Source organism: Protopterus annectens, chromosome 3.part0 (genome assembly GCF_019279795.1).
Source record: "Protopterus annectens isolate FY-2018-M chromosome 3.part0, PAN1.0, whole genome shotgun sequence".
In the NCBI taxonomy this organism is placed as follows: Eukaryota; Metazoa; Chordata; order Ceratodontiformes; family Protopteridae; genus Protopterus; species Protopterus annectens.
In genome coordinates this window covers 7,688,174-7,712,736 of record NC_056731.1, presented here as the reverse complement: position 1 = coordinate 7,712,736, position 24,563 = coordinate 7,688,174, and the positions used below count along the sequence as shown (strand labels likewise).

General features: G+C 42.4%; 1 protein-coding gene across 1 annotated transcript in view; it reads left to right on the top strand.

Annotated features, from left to right (window-relative positions):
• MASTL (microtubule associated serine/threonine kinase like) overlaps window positions 1-24,563 on the top strand; it is a 1,083,009-nt gene that overhangs the window by 783,013 nt on the left and 275,433 nt on the right. The window contains exon 6 of the mRNA XM_044064547.1: window positions 6,573-6,711. Within this exon, the coding sequence (XP_043920482.1) occupies window positions 6,573-6,711 (139 nt within the window). The remainder of the gene's footprint in view (window positions 1-6,572; window positions 6,712-24,563) is intronic.

Here is a 24,563-nt window from a genome sequence, read left to right as displayed (position 1 = left end):
CCAAATAAATATAGGTACTCTCAGAAGTTAAAATATTCTCTAAAAGACCACCCACAATGAAAAGTTTAAATATTTTAATAATAAATAATAAAAGAACATGTAAATACTAAATATCTGTTTACAAATAAACACCAGAATTTCAACACAGGAAATATTAAAATCACACAGATGCAGAAAAACAATACTTAACTAATCTCACTATGTCTTCTTAACTGATCTAAAGAATTACAGTTACATAGTTCACTTACTAGAGCAAGGCAAGATGATGTAGGTGAGTGGTCCTCCTTTTTGTTAGGTTTCACAGACTGCCCTGAGACTTCTGTCTCATCTAGTATTAAAGCATCATTTCAGTGCTGGCTTACAGAATATCGCACACATCTGCTTATCTGAATTTTGATTCCCACACTATCCCCTTTACTAGAAACTGAACCAGAATCTAGCACATAGTTGTCATAATACACACTCAGCTTTTCTAAGATGTGTTACAGTATTTGGAAGCTATAAAATCATTTCAAAACTTCCACCCTTCCAGGGTAGCTATTAGTTCACCCCTAAGGACACTACAGTAGGATTCCTAGTCCTGACGTTTACAGACATTTTGTCTTTGGCTGCAAACTGTAAGATACAATCTTTAGGTCCTAAACCAAGTAATTTAATTTTAGACCATTTTTCAGAGGTAGCTGGACTGAGATTAACGTCTTCTCTTCCAGTATAGTCTGTTACAGTATATTCATTTCAACAGTTACAATACAGTCAGGCATACAGGTGTATCTTTTTTCTGTCCAGCAGGACCCACTGTTGGTATATTTTTTAACACAAGCAACTTTACAAATACATTTTCAACACAAGCAACAGCACAAATTAGTTTGATATACAAATGACATATAATTCTTTACAAAATTCCAGCTAGCTATGCTGGCATACGTTATACATCCACTGCCCTACTTCTCCTGGCATAGCTAGCAATATCTCACATCATCACAGGGGTAATCTGATACATGGAGTCACTTAAATTTTTCAGCCCCCTTCCTCTAAATTTTCCTGAGTTTTTTTTCTGTTCCCCTGTCCAATTTTAGCCAGAGCAGAAGATAACAGTCTCAGCAAAATGATGGTAAGCAGACATGTAAAAAAAAACTGCAAGGGAGGTTCCAGAAATAAAGCGGGGGCCCTCCCCCAAATGACAGTTAGATAAGTCAGAATGACTATGTAAGGGAACTTGTGTATGTCCACATGACAGTCCCATGTTCCTTCCAGAAAGTCTGCATCTCCATTTCTCTCTTTGGCAATAGATTGTTTCAGATAAATAGGTTGTGAGATTGATTCAGCAGAGGTGCATCTGGCAGTGGGAAGAAATCTCTCCTTTCCAGGGAATTATTCCACATCCACCCAACCAAACCCTTCTATTTCCTCCTATCTTACAGCAGATTCTTTCTCAGTGGGTAATAGAAACAGTTCCTACTTCCTAGTGGGAAGAGTTTTTTTTTTTATTTCAAGAATGTTTCTAGTGCCAAAGAAAGAAAATGCCTGGAGACAAGTTCTGGACCTGTTTTTTCTAAACCAGTTTGTGATAATGCCCAAGTTCAAAATAATTTCACTACACAGTCTTTATCATCTTTTCCTCGTTTGAATTTTTTTGTAACCATAGATTTAACAGATGCTTATCACATTCCTATCCACCTGCACTTCAGATGTTTAAGTTTGTATTTCTGGATCACTTTATTGCTTCTCTGCCCTTATGCTTAGGACTATCCACTGCTCTGAGTGTTCACAAAGTGTTTAGCTCCAGTTATAGCACATTGCAGGATACAGGGTATACACATTTTTCCATATTTAGATGACTTGCTTATCTTTGCAGAGTCTTTTTCCAAAGTGTCCGGAATCTCTCACTTGGGCAAGAGATCTCCTGTGAAAACTGGTATTCCAAGAGAATATTCAAAAGTCTTTTTTGACTCCATCACACAGGACTGTGTGTCATGCTTTTGTTACACAGGAAAAAACAAATCTATATTTAGATCTATTGCAGGGATTTTCTACTCAAACTTTGGTCACTGCAAGGGAATACCTCGGGAATTCTGGGTTTCATGGCATCTGATTCTCATGATACCATTGGCAAGACTCCACATGAGAAAGATATTGTGGTATCTGAAGTCTCTTTGGTCCCAGTACCAACACCCTTTACTTTTTCAGATTTCAGTTGTGGGATTTGTGAGAAGAGAACTCATTTGAAGATATCTGATATCCCTGAATCCAGGTCTCCCTTTTTTCCTTCCTGCTCCAAAGCAATCAGTCACCACATGTACTTCAGACTTTTTTTGGGAAGCAATGTAAAGAGGGGGAATAAAAGTGCAAGATATCTGGCAAAAAAAGACACAAGCACAAAAATGTGAAAAAGTTGTGTTCCCTTATCAAGGCACTTGTATGTCTAAATCATCTTTGGTCCCCCAGGTCTACTTCCAAGTTCTTACAGCCAATACTCCAATGATGCATTTTGTTAACGAGCAAGGGGGAACCAAGTCTTACCCCTATGAAGACTAGCCATGTTAGCATGGGATATAGTTTTACAGCGCAATCTCATTCTTCAGGTTTCCTACATCCTGTCAGAGCAAAATTGTGTGGCAAACCAGCTGAGCAGGACAAAGGTTGACCCTCACAAATGGAAACTAGATCAGTGGCCTTCTAAGATTTGATTCCTCTCTGGGAAGTTCCTCAAGCTGACATTTTTGCCTTTTTGCTGAACAATCAGCTGGCAGAATACTGCTCCAGGACTTTATACAAGAAGGCCTGGAAGATGCATGCCTTATCTTTTCCTTGGATAGGAAAGTCCCTGCATGCTTTCCCACCCTTTCCACTGATATCCAAGATACTTCTGCAGATTCAAAAGGAATGTTCCAAGTTCATTGTGGTGACTCTCTTCTAGCCCAGGCAACTGTGGTTCTCCCTTCTTATAGAAATGGCCAGCAGCAGTTGCTACAAGCTTCCTCACAGACTGGCTGTACTCACACAAGAACAGGGGTATTTGATATATCCTAGTGGTGAAAGAATGGCTATAGGTCTAAAGTTAGATAATTCTGTGGAACGTCCTCCTTTATGGAGAGGTATAACGTGATATTTTCCATATTGCTGGGATGGATCCTTCTAAGATGGATCTGTTGATCAGAATAGAAATGGGAAATGCTATGGCGTCAGCTGCTTTTTGAAGATATTCAGCTGGGAGGTGGTCAGCAGCTAGTGTAGTAGGTTTTAGCTTTTTGAGTAAGGTCCGGATCAGGTTGATAGGTAAGGTTTGAAAGGTAAAGGTGTGTTGGGTGTTGGGTGGATCTGGGCTAGATGTGCCAGAGCTGGTGTTTGAGTCCGATGGAGTGAGGTGGGTAGCTAGACACTGGATAGTTTCAGTAAAGGAGTTGAAGATGTTTGCAGTTTCTACAGTGGATTTATCAAGGGCAGCTGATGGGGTAGGCATGGCGGAACAGCCTGAGTGGAGAAGATTGTTAATACCAACCCAGAACATTTCAGGTTTTAGCTGATATTTTTGTTGCAGGAGGGTGTAGGGATTTTTTTTTGTCTAGAATGTCAGATTTTTTTATCTGGTTCCTTAGCTGCCGGTATTTTACTTGGTCCCTAGGGGCTTTGGTAACATGCCACCTGGCCTAGGTGTTGTTTCTTAGTTTAATTTTGTTTTTTGTTTCTTTAAATAGCCACGGTGCAACTGTGGCTTTTACATGGATGGTACGGGTAGGAGCATGGTGGTTAAGGATCGCCCGAAATCTGGTATTGAAGTACTTAATTGCTTCTTGTAATGGGAGTCATTTCAAGACATTCCAATTACGTTCTTTGAGTTCATTTTGGAAGTTGTCAAGGTTAAAGTTCCTAACGTTTCTTATAGTTTTGTAGGTGGGCTGGTTGGGAATGTCGACTTTGAGCCTAATATAGGTAAGGCAGTGATCACTTACTTGTACTTTTGGGGGTGGCTGTTAATGAGTATCTAGTCAAGGATACTATCTTTGACTCTGTTTTTGCTAAATCTGGTGGGGGAGGCAATGATCTGAGTAAACCCGTGAAGGTTTAAATGGGTAGAGGGAGTTTCAGAGGAACAGGTGTTCCAATCAGTGTTAAAGTCCCCCAAGACAATGGTTTCATCGGGATAATTAGAAGCTAACCAATGTTAAGATATTTTCTAGAGTATTATCATTCTTGCCGGGTGGAATATAAATGCAGACAATGTATCTGCATTTATTTTTGTTTATTATTAGTTTTGTGATGAGAATTTCTGCATTGCCAAACTGGGGTGGCTGTTGGGTGTCAATTGTTATTGTTAGGGTAGACTTGTATAGTATAGCTACCCCGCCACCTTTCCTGGAGATCCGGTCCCGTCTAAGGATGTTGTACTGTGCGGGGTTATTTCATTATCTTTGGTTATTGGTTTTAGCCAGGTTTCTGTGAGGCAGAGGCTATCAGGGGATTGAACAGCTGAGAGTCCATGTAGGCTATGGATCTTGTTTAGGCTTTTGATGTTGAGATGACAGACCAGAAATGAGTTTGGAAATGTATCAATCTGGCTAGTACATGTTAGGTTTTTAGATGGTGTGCTTGGGTCTACTGTTGTGGATGGGCCAGGTTTGGGGTGGATGTCTCCATCCTTCATAAGATTAATTTTTAAGTTGCTTATGAGTCTTAAAAATTTGTTTATGATTTTTTGTAGCTTTTGGTTTTTAAGTTAATGTAACAGTATTTAGTCAGGTGATGGTAATTGTGGGGTGAGGATTTAGGAGAGGGGATTGTTATGTGGCAGATACACTTATTAAATGCTGGGTTGGTGTCTGAGAGTTTGGGTATTGGATTTTAAGATGCTGTACATATTCATAGGAGCTTAGGTAATAAGGAATGAATAGCATGGTACTAAGGGTAGCAGCATTAGTGTTTTAGCTGTAGTCATAGTAAATTACTAGGGTAGGGTCTGTATTGCGTGTATGTGGTAGATAAAAGATTAGAGAGAAAAGAATAGCTATGGGTAGGTTAATATGGATAATGGGGTGGATAAGAGAGTGTATTATTGTGCTAGGAGTTTGCTGGGTTCTAGGAGCACGTGTAGTTGGTTAACTAATTAAGGGGGCGTGCCAGTGATACTATAAATATAGTACTTAATTGGAGGGTGGGATATGGGAGCAGGGTGGAGAGCGAAGTTGGGCTAAACCAGTAAAGCAGAAGCCTAGAGGCAGCATGTGCAGGTATGCGTTACAAGCACGCTTTTTTTGTTTCTTTTTATATGCCCAATACTCTGTTCCTAGTCCTTACTGTTAAAATCTGCACAGTTCCCTGCCTGCTTCTCAATTTACAATGCAGAAAGCCCATTTTCCAATTCCCTTTTGTCACACACTTGTTTCACTTAGATTGAGGAATGCACTGTTTGGAGGTGCAGAGCACACTACACTCTCTTGAACAGTAGAAACCACACTGTTTTTACCTTAATTGGGGAAGAAAGAAGGCTACAGGAAAGTCTAACTCTTCCAACCTAATGCTTATCAGGTTAAACAGATCGCAAGTGGAGTTATGGGGACATTCACCAGTGCTTTTCTGGACCCAGTTTGTTAGGTTTACAGGTGGCAAGGTATTTTAGAGGATATTGACCTTATTAAAACAAGTTCCGTGGTGGGGGAAAGTCTTCCGTACTTGTTATTCCCGGAATGACCCAATATGCTTTTACAAGCCTTTCAAGGGGAGGTGAGGTAGGAACACCTTATTAAAACAAGTTCCGTGGTGGGGAAAGTCTTCCGTACTTGTTGTTATTCCCGGAATGACCCTATATGCTTTTACAAGCCTTTCAGGGGAAGGGGAGGTAGGAACACCTAGAGATTGGGATATGATTATTAGTACTATACCAGGAACAGAGTTAATCATTCAAACATTCAATATACATGATTATCAAACAAGTCCATGTGCACCTTTTAGTATTAGCAAACAGCAGCACTCTTTTCTATATATCTGCCTAAATCATTGTTACTTTCTCACTGCTGTGGGATAGTGTTTGTTAAACATTCAGTCATAAACCTGTCTGACTCAAGGGAGATGGAAGATGCCTTTTTGTCAACTTAGCTTCTGATAAAAAAAAAAAAAAATCTGCCAGTAAACCTCTAAATGTTTACTTAGCTCTAATTGTAATAGCGCTGTCATGACTTGATCACGTTACTTAACGATGTAGCATCGCAATAAAAGATATAGCATCACAATAATTACAGAACTGTTTTTTATATTCTTTGCGCTCACTTCTCAGCTATAACCTTACAGAAATTTGATGGCAGGGTAGCGACGCCATTTAATGAGGAACTTCTAATACAGCCAATCATCTGGATTATGCTACTCATTTTGACACAGAACTGTTCATCTCTCTGGGAGTTCTGCTGATGGTCCCAACCTCCCTCCTCCAATTTTGTTGATTACCTTATTAATTAGTTAATATTAAGTAAGTGTTCTTCCTTCACGTTTTTGATGGGCTGCTATAAAATGCACTATGATGATTGTTATTCAGATGTGTGTATAATTTGCTTTGCCTGATGTGTGTACAATATATTTTTTAGACTCCACAGCAGAAATCTGGCCAGACGCCTTACAGGACACCAAAGAGTGTGAGGAGAGGAGTGGCTCCAGCAGAAGGGGAACATTTTCTAGGAACCCCAGATTACTTGGCACCTGAGCTGCTGCTGGGAAAGCCACATGGTAAGAAACACGGAATTAAATAAACATTCTTATAATGCTAATTACTGAAACGGGAAACTAGTCCATCAGTGCCAGGATAACTCCGTTTTAGAATAACTTTCTTTTTTATTTTAAATTTAGTGCAAAACTGATTTTACAACTTTAAAAAAGAAAGTTAATCTTGCCTTGGAAACAAGCAGGGTAATTATTTGGTTAGTACAATGGTTTAAATTAAAATGGATAGGAAACAGAACTCTGAAGTAAACAATTATGCTATTCGTTGGAGTGCTTTTTTAGCTTCACCTTTCTTATGTACTAATGGGACATGGGTAGCCAACTCATGTTCTGTTACTATGCATCTGAGATTAGTTGATAAGTACAACTATTCTCACTGCCTTCCCAGCGATATCTAGTCATTTGACTTGATTGGTGAGAAGTTTAAATGCTCTGCTCTTCAGGGATGGTTTTTCTCTTGTGGATGCATGTTTTTTGCAGTTTGACAGGAAGACAGCTATATCGATGGGCAGTGGTGACCATGCCCACTACCCACAGCACAATTTAGTCTGTTCATTTTATTTATTTAAATTATTTGAAAGTGGGATGTTGTCTGCAAGCCGCAATTTGAAATGCATTACTGTGACTATTGTTTATTCCATTCTCAGTGATCACATATCACAGGTGATCACCAGAAATGGCTACCTGTTTCAGGGAGCATTCTGCTGATGGAAGAGGACAGTCGGGTGATTGCAGTGAAGTGATCATTGCAATGACTTGGTGAGGGGGCAGTGTATAATGCAACACATTGAAGAGGATCACTATGACAGTTTGTTTCACTTGCTGTAGAATCTAATAGCAGGGGGTGCACAGAAAGTGGCCATCTTTTGAGTGTGAAAAGGGAAGGCAAGTTATGTGTGAAAGCAGCTACATGTGTATGTCTGTGCAGAATGAGTTGGCATTTGTTAGTGAAGCCACTACGCCTTTCCTTTTCTTAATATTTGCATATCAAAAATAGTTATTGTTTTTGTAAGCAGACAGCATTTACACGATTCATGTGAAAAAATCTTTGAAGCAGCTTGTTTTGGACAAGAAGCATATATGTGTGTCTTGAGAGTTTGTATCTTTCGGCTTTTCCCGGTTAGGGGTTGCCACAGCGGAACTCCAGTCCGCTAATGATTGGTAGTGGATTTTTACATACCGGGTTACCAGCCCTGACGCACAACCTTCAACAAAGGCACGCCCCATTCACGTATGCCTCCACACAGAAGACGCTCTAGCTGAGAATCGAACGTAACAACGTCTTGCTATGAGGCGACAACACTACCGCAACACCACCACCGCAGTCTTGAGAGTAAGGCGCTGAAGTACAGCACTGCAATAATTTCCTTCAAGATTAAACATCAAAAAAGTACACAAAGTGGATGTCTTTTTGGCGTGGGAGTGAGAAATATGCCATATATAATGATTCAGGGCAGATGTTCTTCGTGTTTCACTGTTGCAATTATTACATTTGGGTTATCTGCTTGCAGGTAGCCCTCAGTCGGCCTGATTATCAGTCTTGGGTCCTGCGTCGGTTGCTGTCTCATCTTCCATGACGTCAGGTAGTCAGAGGTATAAAGCATGCAGCCGACGCCATTACATCAGCCTTTCTTGCCGTGCGGTGCCCGAAGCAGAAGCAGTTCGCAAATGCCAGTCGGCCGACTCCTGAAATTTTCATTTTCAAGTTTCAGAGCCGAAATCTTCAACAACGCTAAGTACCCCATTGAGGATCCTTTTTCTTGCTCTTAACTGATGTCAGTAAAAGTTAACAGTTGTATTTCTTGTTGAAAGCATACCTTTTTTAGGCCCAGACCACGACATCCCTCGCTGTCGGTTTTGTGCCTTATTCAAACCTCGAACTATTCGTTGTCTGTTCATTTTCACATCTAAATATTTTGGTACTCAGTTCAATTATCCAGAAATGGCTTCGGTAAGCCATCCGACTACCGACATTCTGAAAAAGCACAAAGATAAAGACAGAGACAGACCGCATAGGTCTAAAGCTGCCGACAACGCTTCTGCTAAGCTAGTTGTCAGTTCGCCGGTACTCAGTGAGGGGCTTTCATAGCCCCTGATACCCACTACTTCAGATTCGCAGGCTTCTACTGAGACCCATTTGGAGTCCAGTGTGCTGCGAGATGCTTTTTCAACTGTGGAATTTGCAGATGTCTCTACCTTGGATCGGGCCGGAGCTGCTGTGCATGCACCGGCTTCTAAGGGTGTATACAGGCCTACTGACTTGCATATTAAACCAACGCCATCATCTTCTTCAAGGCCTAAAACTCGATCCACGCCTATAAAACCGACGCCCAGACCGCATGGTCAGGCCCCCTCTGCCTAAAAACCAATGATAAGAATGTCTGAAGACCTTATTTCTCTAATCATGGGAAGCCACCCTTCTCCCTCTAAGAGACCTAGAACTGATTTTCTTTCTGATTCTTCTGATCAGGATTCTTTAAGTTCTGTTTTCTCTGATGACCAGGAGTTGCCCTTATCTACCTATGAGGATTCTGATGCAGAGGACTCCGTTCCCTCTGCTGCTCCTCCAGAGGATTTCTCTTTTGGTGAAACTTTGCATACTCTTAGGGAGCATTTCCGCTGGGAAAGCCAGGATTACTCAGACTCCAAGAAGAGGCTTAGGGAATTTTTTACTCCTACCTCAACACAGGCCTTTTAGCTATCACTCCTGTACTGGACATTGTAGATGATACCTTCTTGGAATCTAGCCTGGCCCCTGACACTTCACCTCCGGCTCCCAGAAAACCTGACTGGTATTACAGAGTACTGACTCTCACAAGTTCCTCTTTAAGAATCCTACTGTGGATCCTGAGGCCATTTCACAGGGACCCAAAGGCATTAAGGCTACTACTGCCAAAAACCCTACCCCCTCTGATAGAGATTCCAGGGCCCTGGACAGATGGGGTAAGAAAGTATACACTTCTGCTACTTTGGCCATTAGGGCCTTAAACTACCAGTTTCATATGTTAAAGTATCAGCAACATATTATTGGATTGCTTAAACATAAATTGATGTTGATTCCTGATTGTGCTGAAAATAAAGAATTACAGAATTTAATGCATTCTGCTGAACAAGTTGGTAAACATACTTTGCAATGTGGTTTTGATTCATCAGAGGCATCTTGCAGGGCTTCTGTCACTGTGTCTGTACTTAGAAGGCATGCTTAACTTAAGGAGCAAACATTACCAGATCATGTTAAAGCTAAATTACTGGATACTCCCTTAAACCAAGACCGCCTGTTTGGCAACAAAGCAGACGTAGTACTTAAAAGATGGAGGAAAAAGCTAAATCTATGCAAACTGTTAAAGATTTCCTACAAGTACAGCCTCCCAGATTTAGTAGGCACTGGTCTTCTAAGAATTGGTCCTTTCCTGCCTCTTCCAGGCCTTCTCAGTCCAAACCCAGTACCAGCAGACCACCCAGGCTTCAGTCTCAAGGTACTCACAGGCCTATACAGTGGGGGGCTCCCATTTCCAAAGCTGGGAGTAGTAAGACAACCCCCCCTATGGTAAACTGTCACAATGACTTAACTTTAAACCTTCCAAGCCCTGCTCAACTGACTGTTCCTTTAAGGGAAAAGATCGCTCTGCATGCAAAAAAAAACTGGTAACTCATTACCCGAGACAAATGGGTTTTAAATATTGTTTCCCAAGGATACAGATTCCACTTCCACTCCTTAACAACCCCAAACGGTTGGCCAGACCTACCCCCAAATCAGTGGGCAGAGGCTCAAAAGATTTCTCTTCTAAGTATCAGAGCTATTCAGCCTTTCCCAGAAGAGGTATGGGGGCAAGGTTTTTACTCAAGACTTTTCCTGGTACCCAGAAAAGGCAATTCCTGGCATCCTATCCTGGACCTGTCTATCCGAAACACCTTTTTGATAATCCCAAAATTCAAAATGCTAACTCTTAATCAGCTGCTTCCCATGCTAGGCAAAAATGCCCAGTTGGCAACACTGGATTTAAAGGAAGCCTACCTGCACATCCCAATAAGGGAATCTTGCAGAAAATACCTACGATTCAGAGCAGGTTACATGCACTATCAGCTCTCTGCACTGCCCTTTGGCTTATCTACTGCGCCCAGGGTATTCGCAAAAAGCTCCAGTCATTGCATACTGCAGGCAAATAAATATTCAAATATATCCATACCTGGACAATTGTCTAATTCAGGCAGAAAGCCAGGACATACTATTAAATCATCTGGCATTTGTAAAGAAATTACTAACTTCTCCGGGGTACACCATAAACGTAAAGAAATCACATCTAGTACCCTGCCAACAAATTGTATTCTTGGGAGCAAGCTTGAATACAACTTCCCAGAGAGCCTACCTCATGCCAGAGAAACAAGTTTATTTGACAGCCTACTTCAAACTACTGCCCACAAAGACACAGCTATCTGCAAGGAAAATACGGCAAGCCCAGAGGTTCATGGCCTCTTGCATTCTACTAATTCCATATGCAAGATTGCATATGAGGAAACTACAATGGTATCTAAAAAAACCTATGGTGTCAACATTCTCAGGACCTAGAATCAATGATTCTTATCATCCCTTGTCTAAAGACAGAGTTCCTTTGGTGGGCAGAGGCCTGCCACCACAACAAGGGATTGCCATTCACTCTACCCCCTGCCGCCCAAACCCTAACAACAGACGTATCAGACTATGCATGGGGGGCTCACTTGGCAGGACGGTGCATTCAGGGCAAATGGAACCAGAGTCAAATGCACCTGCATATCAGTCAAAAAGAAATGTTAGCTGTTCAGAACGCTCTGACAGCCTTCAAGGACCACATTGTTCCAGGACAATTATTGGTAAAGACGGACAACACCACTGTCATGTGGTACATAAACAAGCAGGGGGGAACCCACTCATACCCTCTCTGCAGACTAGCCATGGCTCTGTGGAACACAGCCTTGTGCTACCAAGTGCATCTACAAGCTCAATTCCTGCCAGGCAAGCTAAATACACTGGCAGATAACCTAAGCAGAAATTTCATAGACTCACATGAGTGGAAACTGGAACCAAAGATATTCAACATTTTGAGAAACAAATGGGGGAGCCCAGATATAGACCTGTTTGCCTCCCCTCAGAACTACCATTTGGACAAATTCTGCACAAGGACTCCCCACAGACAAGCTTGGAAAGTGGATGCCCTGTCCTTCACCTGGAAAAAACTATCAGTTTATGCCTTTCCCCATCTGCCTTTCCTCTCCAAAGTTCTACTAAAGATCAAACAGGACACACTGAGGACAATACTCATTGCACCAGACTGGCCACACCAACACTGGTACCTCCTCTTGCGCAGTGTGTCACTGCTGGCACCATGGCACCTGCCTCGGACCCCTTCCCTGCTGTCCCAGCAGGAGGGCAAGATTCTGCACCCCCAGCTTCAAACCCTGAATATTGCAGCCTGGCTAACTACCTGAGCTCTCCGTTACCATCCCTCAGTAAGCTAGTGATGGATGTCATTCTGGAGGCATGGAGGCCTAGTACTAGAAAATCCTATGCTGAAAAATGGAAAAGATTCTGTTCCTGGAGTCAAACTCAGGGGATGGGAACAACAGTGCCCAATTTGCCACACATTCTTCAGTATTTAACTGAGATGCATCACAAGGGCCTGTCTTTTTCTTCCATTAAAATTCATGCCTTGGGGTTTATGGCCTCCTGCATTCTTCTAATTCGATATGCAAGACTGCATATAAGGAAAGTACAGTGGTAACTAAAAAGCTTAATGGAGTCAACATTCTCACAGCCTGGAAACAATGATTCCTATCATACCTTGCCTATGCATAGAGTTCCTCTGGTGGGCAGGGGCCTGCCACCAAAACAAGGGACTACCATTCACACTACCCCCTGCCACCCAAATCCTAACAACAAATGCATCAGACTATGCATGGGGGAGCTCACCTGGCAGGGAAGTGCATTCAGGGCAAATAGAACCCAAGTCAAATGCACCTACATATCAATCAAAAAGAAATGTTAGCTTTACAGAATGCTCCGACAGCCTTCAAGGACTACATTCTTCCAGGACAACTAATGGTAAAGACAGACAACGCCATGGTTTTGTGGTACATAAACAAGCGGGGGGGGGGGGGTACACATTCCTACCCCCTCTGCAGACTAGCCATGGCATTGTGGAACAAAGTGTTGAGCTACCAAGTGCACCTACAAGCTCAATTCCTGCCAGGAAAATGAAATACACTGGCAGATGGACTAAGCAGAAACCTCATGGACCCACAATAGTGGAAACTGGAACCAAGGATTTTCAACATGTTGACAAGCGAATGGGGAAGCCCAGACATAGATCTATTTGCCTCCCCCCAGAACTACCAGTTAGACAAGTTTTGCACACGGACTCTCTACAAACAAGCCTGGAAAGTGGATGCTCTGTCCTTCAGCTGGAAAAACCTATCAGTCTTCGCCTTCTCCCCGCTGCCTCTGCTCTCCACAGTTCTACTAAAAGTCAAACAGGACAAACCAAGGATGATCTTGATTGCTCCAGACTGGCCGTGCCAACACTGGTACCCACTCCTGCGCAGTGTATCGGTTATCTCCATGGCACCTGCCTCAGACCCCTTCCCTGCTGTCTCAGCAGGAGAACCAAATTCTGCACCCTCAGCTTCCAACATTGAAAAATTGCAGCCTGGCTGATCACTTAAATTCACCCTTATCATCCCTCAGCAAACCTGTGATGGATGTCATCTTAGAGGCATGGAGGCCTAGTACTAGAAAATCCTATGCTGAAACATGGACAAGATTCTGTGCCTGGAACCAATCTCAAGGGATGAGCACAGCAGTGCCCAATTTACCTCACATTCTTCAGTATTTAACTGAGATGCTTCACGAGGGCCTGTCTTTTTCTTCCATTAAAATTCACGCCTCAGCCATTTCAGCTCATAATACAGAGCCACCCCTCTTCTCTCATCCACTGCTGAAGCAATTCCTCAGAGGGGCCAAAAACTTAAGACCACCCAGGAGAGCCTCTACTCCAGCCTGGGACCTTAACTTTGTATTGGAAAAGCTCACTCTACCTCCTTTCGAGCCAGCTGCTACTGCAGACTTAAAATTTCTTTCTTGGAAAACAGGCTTCCTTTTAGCCATTACTTCAGCAAGAAGGATATCTGAATTACAGGCCCTCATGGCAGTGGAGCCGTTCATCATCTTTCATGCGGACAGGGTGTCACTCAGGACCAACCCATCCTTCATGCCCAAAGTGGTATCCATTGTGGCTCTTAATCATGCCAATCATTTGCCAACCTTCTTTTCTAATCCACAAAACAAAAGGGATTGAATACTGCACTCCTTGGACGTGCACAGACAACTTAGATTTTACTTGGACAGGACTAAACCTCGAAGAAAATCTGAAAAACTGCTAGTAGCATTTGCTGCAGGGGCAGAGTGGAAGGCTGTTTCAAAACAAACCATTTCTAAGTGGATAGGCCATTGCATTCATTTCTGCTATAAGCACCATGGAAAACCTATCCCCCTGGGGATCAGATCTCACTCCACCAGGGCTGCATCTACCAGGGCTGCATCTACTTCTACATCCTTCCTCAGAGGTGTTCCTACCAGGGACATCCTAGAAGCTGCTACCTGGAGTTCTGTACATACTTTCACCAAGCATTATCATTTGCCAATTTTCTCTAAATCCAGAGCTGGCTTTAAAACTTCTGTCTTGCAGGACCTTATAGCTGGCCCTAATGCTATATAAACTCCTCCTCCCAACCATAGCTTTGGGAATCTACCCAGATGTAATGACTAACATTGAAACACGAAGAACGTAGTACAGTTGTGTACACTTACCATAAATGTAGATGTTCAAGTGTATTCACTGTTGCAGTCCTGGTTACCCTCCCTCCAGCCCCCTAATTACTTCTGGCTATACCTCTACTTTCCTTTACTATGCTTAAAAGCCTTTTTGGTGTATTTGATTTTTGATGGAGGTATACCTTTGTGTTTTTGTTTATTTGCTCCCCACTAGCGGGGCACCTGACATCTGGGGCAAGAAAAACTGATGTAATGGCGTCGGCTGCATGTTTTATACCCCTGACGACTTGATGTCATGAAAGAAGGGACAGCAACCGACGCAGGACCCAAGACTTTGTTAATCAGGCCGACTGAGGGCAACCTGCAAGCAGATTACCCAAGTATAATGACTGCAGCAGTGAATACACTCGAACATCTACATTTATGGTAAGTGTACACAACTGTACTTTCTGCTCAGAGCTGACAGAATACAGCCTGTACCCAGAATTTGTCTGTCTTTAAGTTTTTACACAAGAAGTAAAAAGTCATTTTATTTTACCACACAACCTTGCAGTAGAGAGAGACTACCACCTAAAGTTAAAATGGAATTCAGGTTAGAACGGCCTTTGTAAACGAGGAAGCTGCAACATTTACTATTTATTCAGTTAAAACACATTTGTAACTTTAGTTCTCTTCAGGGTAAAATAAACAAAAGCTATGAGAAGTGTAAAAAATACAGTGCTGTTGTAATTTCAGATCTAAAAAGAGTCAATGTTTAAACAGTTTTTTTTTTCATTAAAATTCAAGATGCAGCTGTTCTTTGGCTTTGAGAGTAGAAGTTCAGCTTGATGATTTATAGATAATTGTGCCAGAGACATTTCATTAAAAACTGTTGAACCATTTTTGGAGATACAGGATTCTATATACAGGTGACAGACAGATGCAGTCAATTATACAAACAGCACTGAAGGTGATACGAATAATTTTCTGAGCCTAGCTACCTTACTGTGTATTAGATCAAATGTTCACAGTGACAGATGTTGACATCTGCACTGTTACTCCTGTTCTGGATTGAGTGCAAGTTTCTGACACACAAAGATGGTGAATTTGCACAGTTTTTCAAAATCTGTTTTTGAAGATATCCAGCAACTGTGTGCAATTTTGAGTGGTAGTAGTCATGTTCTTTATCCTGTCTCTCGAGAATAAAGTATTTTTTTGCAGGGGGGAAATCTCTTATCTGAGATGCTAATAACCAGGGTTCAGTAAGCTGTCTGTTTTTGCAGGAGGAATTAAAAAATTCATTATTTTATCATTTGAGAAGTCATTTACCCCAGGGAGCTTGCCACATTGACAGTGCACCCATAAGAGTTGACTCACTTCAGCATTTCAGGGAACCTATGTGGAAAGTGACTTAACTTTTGACCAACATATGTCTATTGTTATAAAAAAAAGTCCTTCTATATTGCATGGCTTATAAACAAAAGGATTGTGTCTGAACCTAGGAATATCATTGATGTCCATCGTGTTTCACTGTTGCAGTCCTATAACTAATGGGTTATCCAGCTCTCTGTAGCCCTTGGTCAGCCAGAATACCAAAGGTAAGTAAAAATGATGTTGGTTGCCATCATTTGTAAAGGATGTCAGGGTGTCCGATTCAAAGGAGACAGCCAATGTCACTGCCTCAGTCTTCCTTGCCGCGGAGCCCGAAGCAGAAGAATTTTGTGCATGAGTGCCAGTTGGCAGTTTACCTTGTTTTGGTTCTGACTACACAGTTGAAGTCTACTGCAGCTAAGTACCCCATTGGGGATCCTCTTTTCTTGCCTTAACGGATGTCAGAAAAAGTTAATAATTGCCTTACCTGTGGAAAGCAGGTTCCCCATAGAGATTTTCATTCTTATTGTATTATTTGTTTAGGCCTTGACCACGACGTTCCTAATTGATCTCTGTGCCTCCTTTAATCCACGTACTATCCGTCGTCTGGCTAAGATTTTAGCTAAGCATTTTGGAGTTTGGCCTAAGTTTGTCAGTATGACGTCCGCCAGTCTTCAGGCTGCAGATATCCCCAAGAAACTTAAGGATAAGGACCTCGACAGGCTTCCGAAAGTAAGTCTTAGGATGATGGTAAAACAGTAGCCAGTGAGGCTCCTTTGCAGCTCCTGCATTCCAGGGAATTACTGCCACAGGCTGCTATTGCGATTATTTTAGGCCTTTGGCCTCCGTTTTGTCTCCCGACCTTTCGCCTGTCTCCTCTTAAGCTGGAGCCGGAGCCACTAAGCTGACTTCGGTTTCCGAGGCCTCCATTCTGCGTTTGGACGGCAAGCTTATTCCTTCGACTTCTACCGCTACTTCAGTGATTGCCAGGCCTCCCGAGTCCTTCAGGCTTGCAGGTAAATCTTCCCTTTGTAAGCCTGTGAAGAAGCAGGCTTCAGTTTCTTCCCCTCAGTCCCAAATGGTTAAAATGACTAATGACCTTTTGACTCTTATTAGGGGTTCTGAGCCTCCCCCTTCTGAAAGGAGTAGGGATGTTTCTCCTGTGGCTTTATCCCTTTCAGGTTCTGATTCTTCCAGTATTTCTGCTGATGAAGAGGAAGTCTCTCAGGTTTTTTCTGCTTTTGAGGATTCAGATACAGAGGAGTCCATCCCTTCTGCTTCTCCCCCAGAGGATTTTTCTTTTGGTGATACTTAAAATACCCTCAGGGAACATTTTAAATGGGAAAGTCAGGATTATCCCCAATCTAAGAAGTGGATTAGGGAGTTTCTGGATTTGCATAAACATAAGCCTGTGGCTATTCCCCTAGTATTGGAAGTTGTTGATGTTTTTCTGGAGAATTCTTTGACTCCAAATCCAGTTCCTCCTGCTCCCAGGAAACCTGATTGGTACTATAGAGTCGCTGATTCTCATTTGTTTCTTTTCAGGAACCCGTTAGCAGATCCAGAGGTTATTTATCAAGGCCCTAAAGGTGTTAAGGCCACTGTTACCAGAAATCCTGTTCCCTCTGACAGAGAATCTAGGAACCTGGATATGTTGGGTAAAAAGGTTTATACCTCAGCCACTCTTGCTATTTGGGCTACCAGTTGTCTTTTTCATATGCTTAAGTACCAGCAGCACACCTTGGAGTCTATTAAGTTTAGGATAGCAAGTGTGCCTCTTTTAGCAGAGAGTAAGAACATGCAGGATTTACTAAATTCTGCCAGTCTTGTCAATAAGCATTCCTTACATTGTGTTTTTTGACATCCTTGAAGCCTCCTGTAGGACTACAGCTACTGGATCTGTTATCAGAAGGCACACTTGGCTCAGTGAACAGCAACTTCCAGAACCTGTCAAAGCTAAGCTTTTGGATGTACCTTTGCATAAGGACAGTCTTTTTGGCAGCAAAGCAGAGGAAGTGTTGAAGAAGATGGAGGATAAGGCCAAGTCCATGCAAACTGTTAAGGATTTTCTGCAAGTTCAACCTCCTCGTTTTAGCAGGAATTACCCTTCCAAGATTTGGACCTTTCCTGATACCAGCAGACAGAACCGTTCTAAGACTAGAGATTACAAATCCTCTAGGGTGCAAGGGGTTACCTCTCAAAAGTCTAAGCGTTGACAAGCTTCCACTTCCAAGCCAGGAAGTTCCAAACCTGCATCTCAATCAAAACACTCTCAATGACTTTATTCAACTTCTGCCTGTTCTTGCTTGCCTGGAGAGTCCTTTAGGGGGAAGGTTGGCTTTTTTTGCAGATGTCTGGGCCACTATCACGGACGACAAATGGGTGCTTAGAATGGTATCCCTAGGGCACAAGTTTTCTTTCCACACCTTTCCAGTTTCCAAAGGATTCCCGGACGCTCCTCCAAACCAAAGGGCAGAAGTAGAAAAACTAATTTTGTCTCTGTCTCATCTGGGAGAAATATAACCAGTACGTGCTCTTCAGGTAGGCCAGGGCTTTTATTCCAGACTTTTCCAAGATCCAAAAAAAGAAGACATCTGGCATCCTATTCTAGATCTATTCATTCTGAACTCTCTTCTAGTAATTCCAAAGTTCAAAATGCTCACTCTGCATCAGTTGCTGCCAATGTTAGAAAAGGATTCCTGGCTGGTAACCTTGGATCTCAAAGAGGCTTATCAGCACATTCTTATCAGGGAAAGATGCAGGCAATACCTTCGTTTCAGGGTGGGCGTGCAACATTATCAATTCTCTGCGCTGCCCTTTGGCCTATCTCCTGCTCCCAGAGTTTTCACAAAGTACCTGGCTCCAGTCATTGCTTTTTGCAGGTAGAAGAAAATTCAGATTTATCCATACTTGTACGACTGTCTGATTCAAGCACATTCTCAGGAACAGATGTTAAAGGATCTAGAATTCGTAAAGACTCTTCTCTCTTCCCTGGGTTACACTCTCAATGAGGAAAAATCAAATATGGTGCCATCCAAGGAGATAACATTCCTGGGAGCAAGTCTGAACACAACTGCCCAGATGATATATCTCACCCTGGAGAAGCAGACAACTCTATTCAGTTTATTTCAAGGACTTGGCAAGCCTGTCCCAGCTCCCTGCAAGGAAATACCTGCAAGCTCTGGGTACATGGTCTCTTGCATTCTCATGATTCCATATGCAAGGCTGCATATGAGGAAATTGCAATGGTACCTCAACAACATTTTGTGTCAACACACGCAGGACCTGGATATGATGATTCCTCTGCTTCCATGTCTGCAGACAAAGTTTCTATGGTGAGCAGCAGCCTGTCTACAAAACAAAGGCATGCCTTTTCGCCCACCTCCGGCCACTCAATTTCTTACTACAGACACATCGGACTACGCCTGGGGAGCTCACCTCGATGGCAGATGCATACAGGGACGTTTGAATGCCCAGCAGATGCACCTGCACATAAATCTAAAGGAGTTGATAGCAGTTCAGCAGGCCCTACTAGCTTTCAGTCATCTTCTTTCCCCGGGGACCCTGCTTGTCAGAACAGACACAACACCACAGTCATGTGGTACATCAACAAGCAGGGAGGGACTCATTCTTGCCCCCGTGCAGGCAGAGCTTGACTCTTTGGTCCATAGCAGCATCCCGGGGCCTGCATCTCCTTGCTCAGTTTCTTCCAGGAAGGCTCAATGTTTTGGCAGACTAGTTGAGCAGGCTAACCCTGGATCCTCACGAGTGGCAGCTGAACAGAGCAGTCTTTTACAGCATAATTCAACATTGGGGCACACCTCAGGTGGATCTTTTCTCCTCCCCAGACAAGCATCTTCTACTTCTTTTTTTGCACCAGACAGCATCACAACCGACCCTGGAGAGTGGATGCTCTGTCCTTCCCTTGGACGCGGCTGTCATTTTATGCCTTCCGTCCTCTTCCTCTTCCCAGAGTATTATTGAAGATCAGGGAAGAACAACCAAGGGCTATTCTCATAGCTCCAGACTGGCCCAGACAGCATTAGTATCCACTACTTGGCAGTTTCTCCCAATTTCTTCCTTGGCATCTTCCACTGAAGCCAAATCTTTTGGTTCAGGAAGGGAGAAACATTCTACATCCTCATCTTCAGTCTCTCCACTTGGCAGCATGGCTCATTGTATGACTCCATTCTTTTCTTCTTCCCTTCCTCAGCAGGTGGTTGACGTGCTGAGGGAGGCCAGGAGGCCTAGCAATAGGAAGTCCTACGCTGGCAGATGAAAAAGGTTCTCTCATTGGATGCTGGCTAAATGGGAATCTTCTCATCCTACCCTTCCTCTCATCCTGGAATACTTGGCTGACTTGCTTCAGAGTGGTCTCTCTTTTATCAAGATCCATGCTTCAGCCATTTCTGCTCATTGTTCTTTTGAGCAACCCATTTTCTCTCATCCCCTGATGAAAATGTGTCTCAGAGGTTCTTGCAACTTAAAAACTCCCAGAAGGGCACCTACTCCAGCCTGGGATCTTAATTTTGTTCTAGAGAAACTCACTCTTCCTCCTTTTGAGCCAGCTGCCACTGCAGATTTAAAGTTTCTCTCTTGGAAGACTGCCTTCCTCTTGGCTATTACTTCAGCAAGGAGGGTTTCGGAGCTGCAAGCCTTAATGGCTGTGGAGCCCTTTCTTATTTTCCATGCAGATAGGGTCTTTCTCAGAACCAACCCTTCCTTTATGCCTAAGGTGGTTTCTAGCCTGTCTCTTAATCAGTCCATACACCTTCCTACCTTCTTTTCTAATCCTCGAAATAGGGGTGAAAGGATCCTACATTCTCTTGATGTGGACAGACAGAGCTTGGGTTTTACATGGACAGGACTAAAGATCTTAGAAAAACAGCACAGTTATTGGTCAGCTTTGCCCCTGAAGCCCAGGGCAAGGCTATTTCTAAGTAAACAATTTCTAAATGGATTGCACATTGCATTACCTTTTTTTATTCCTTTCATGGCAAGGCTCCTCCTCAAGGGGTTAGGACCCATTCCACTAGAGCAGCTTCCACTTCTACAGCTTTTCTAAGGGGTGTCCCTACTAAAGACATTTTGGAGGCTGCCACGTGGTCTTCTGTTCACACTTTTACAAAACATTATAATTTGCCTCTGTTTTCCAGAGTTAGGGCAGGGTTTGCCACTGCTGTGTTGCAAGGCATTATCTCTAACCTTTGATTCTGTTGGTTCCTCTTCCCTTTTCTCTGGGCTTTGGTAATCAACCCATTAGTTAGGACTGCAACAGTGAAACACGATGAGCATAGTACAGTTGTGTACACTTACCATAAATTTAGATGTTCGAGTGTATTCACTGTTGCAGTCCTGGTTTCCCTCCCTCCTTCCACCTTTTTTTTGGTCCTCTCCTATTCTCTTTTCCTGAGGTACAGGCTATTTTTGATATTATTTGCCAAAATTGTTTTTGGTGTAAGCCTTATTTTCTGGGGGCTCCTGACTGTTATGGCAAGAAAGACTGAGGAAGTGACGTTGGCTGCCTCCTTTGTATCGGACACCCTGACGTCCTTTACAACCAACAGCATTTTTACTTACCTTTGGTATTCTGACCGAGAGCTACCTGGAGCCGGATAACCCATTAGTTAGGGCTGCAACAGTGAATACACTGTAACATCTACATGTATGGTAAGTGTACACTACTGTACTTTTCCTCTTTACGCAGCCCTCATTAGACCAATCAGCAAAAACTAGAATGCCCACAGAGATACCTTATTAAAAGGATACAAGGTCTAAACATGTCCTACATGGACCAACCCAAAGCCATGTCACTATACTCTGTGTCCAACAGACTACTAAGAGTTGACCTGCATCTGGTATGTAAGACATCCTTCGGCGCATTATTGATGGATTTACTGCACATCTTCAAGTCAAATGGCATCAGAATACTCTGTTTAGAGCTCTAAACCTCTTCTGAAATATCAATAGAACAGTTTGAAAGAAGCGTTATATTTCACAAAGCATACCGCTGCTATGAAACAGACTCCCCCATCCATATTAAACAAAGTTCATCATCCCTGTCCATTTTCAAGAACGACTTAGTTATGTGGATGGGTAACAGAAAATTTACCCCAGGACTGCCCCCCTGTACTAATGGACAGATGCAGCTCGTAAATGCTTTATCCCATGCATGGGTCCCTTCAGATTATCTATTGTATGATCCCATTTGTTATTATTAGGGGTAATATACAATTCATACTTCTCAAGCGTACCTCATTATGAGGAATGTACCTCATCTGCGGTCTTAAAAAGTTCTTGTTCCTCAAAGTTTCACATTGAAAGGGTCTGTCCGCATTCGGTATTGGGAAATGTTTAACTGACATTCATGGTAAATAGAAATGAATCATAACAATTCATTAAAAGATCTTTCTTTATAAGAAAATGGAGCGTATTTAGACCATCCTATGACCTTCCTAGTTGAAGCTGTTAGTATGCCGTTAGTATGTGTTCCACATTTTGCCCATTTGTTCCACATTATAATTGTTAGTGTTCCTCATTTTGGAGATGGAAGGTTAAGAGCTATGAGACAATTAGCCACCATGGGATGGGTAAGGCCAATCTATAACCAAATCAGAGAGGTTAATTTGAGCACTAAAAGAGAAATTGGCCAGGCTTAAAATGGCCCCAAGGGCAGCTAGCCTAGTACTTAACTATGACCCTATGTACCTTTGAACTGCCCAAGGAAAAAGGAAGTGTGTCTGATGTATCTGACTCAAGTTTACCTAAGTAAAGGAGGACTGGGTGAATCTCTACAAGTGTCTGTAGCAATAATGCAGCAGGCAAAGCAGATCAAGTTGGGTTGCATGAAACAGAATCATGCTCACAATCATCTTGATACTAGCGCATATCAGCCACAGGGAAAAGGAAAGAGATAATTCTCTTGCCTTTCAAGAAAAATCACTGCATTGCACTTCTTAGCTAATAGTTGACCTTTATTCAGCCAAAATTTGTAGCCAAGCTCCTGTGCCCACATCCTTTAATCGTGAAAGAGCAAGATGACAGTGGCAATTGTATGCCTAGTCAATTGTGTTCTGTTTTCTTGTCCATTCATACATTCCTTCCTTATGTTTTGTTCTTCATAAGTAATACTTGGCAGATCAGTAGTAGTTTACTTTAGTTACAACTCTAGACTTTGAAGTCAAACCTATAAAGCAACTACTAAAAAGTTAAATCTCTGAAACTGTCTGTGGTTTGACTGGCTCAGTCAGTTTGATCAACGCTCAGTGCGCATAACCGGCACTTTCATAAGCCAGAAGAGGCAAGTTAATGTATGAAATTATTGGTGCTCTGAGAGTACTTTGACGTATTTGTTTGATTAGTGTTTTCTGAATAGCAGTGAGAGCCTTTAACTTCTGATCTGTATATGTTGTCATTGTTCCCAGTCACTTGTTTTGCATTTACCATTCTACTACTCTGCCGGTTTTGGTACGTGGTGCAGTACATTTTGAGATTAGTGACATTTAACTGATGATAACAATGTCAGTCACCTATTTGGTTACACTCCTGAGTGGGCTTAGGAATATACTACAGATATTTAATTATATTGCTAGAAATGCTGAATTTGCTTTGAAGAGTTTTGTTTCACTCTAAATTATGCAAGCTGAAACTGGTGTTCTGCTGCAGCTGCTGGATTTTTAATGCTGGTTTTGCTATCCAGTGGACTTAACCTAGCACCACCTTGAAATTCTACGTTAATAATTCCAGCGTTGTACTTCTAGTGAAACTGTTCTCGGATTCTAATTGCACCTTGTGTACAGTATCTTGGTTTTCAGCTATGCACACTGGCTTACAATCTTGTGGTGAGGCAACTATAAGATCTTTGATTTGGCTGCTGCCACTGCTGGACTGCAGAGACATTGGATCTTTCTGACTTAGTGTGCTTGCTGATTCTACTCCATATCTACCTTTGATTGTCAGATTGGATACTTAGGTGGCTGGTCATTTGAATTGGTCATTTACACAGATGATCTGTGAACCTTTCAAATGAAGGATTTCATTTTGTTCCAGATGAATGATTGCATTGTACCCTCTATTGCTGTTCAGCTGAGATGCTTAACTACTGATGCATTAAAACCTTGATAATGCTGGAATGAATCCGCCATGACAATCAGAAGAGGATCTTCACAGATGTTTCCAATTTCTTTTGGAGCGCTAGCTAATGCTACGGCTCAGAAGATATTGCACCCCCTTCCTGTTTGCTGGCCTTCATTTGGTTGTTTCCAGATGATTACACCATTTTGCTTAAGATATACCTTACCTCTTCTCTGCATTTATAATCTCAACGTAACTCAAACCACAGTGCCAGACTTGAGGGAAACTGCTCTTGTCAAACCCCTTCCCAAACAGACTCCGCTAGAGAATGTCTCCCTCTTCTGCCCTGTCTCCATCCATCATACAGTTGGGACTGTATTTAAAAAAAAAACGAATCTACAACCATCTCTTCACTTGTGTCAAAAAATACAGTCTGCTTACTCTTAAACATCATGGATTCTCGACTGGTTGGGGAATAACATTAGCATTATGGTCACTTACAGGTGAGAACCTTCTCAACATGGTTAAAGGAAACCTGTCATAGCACTCTTCACTGACCTTATTCAAGCTTTTGATCTTATTGACCTTCTCTTCCTTCACTCCCTCCAAGAAATAAGATTTTGCCCCAAGG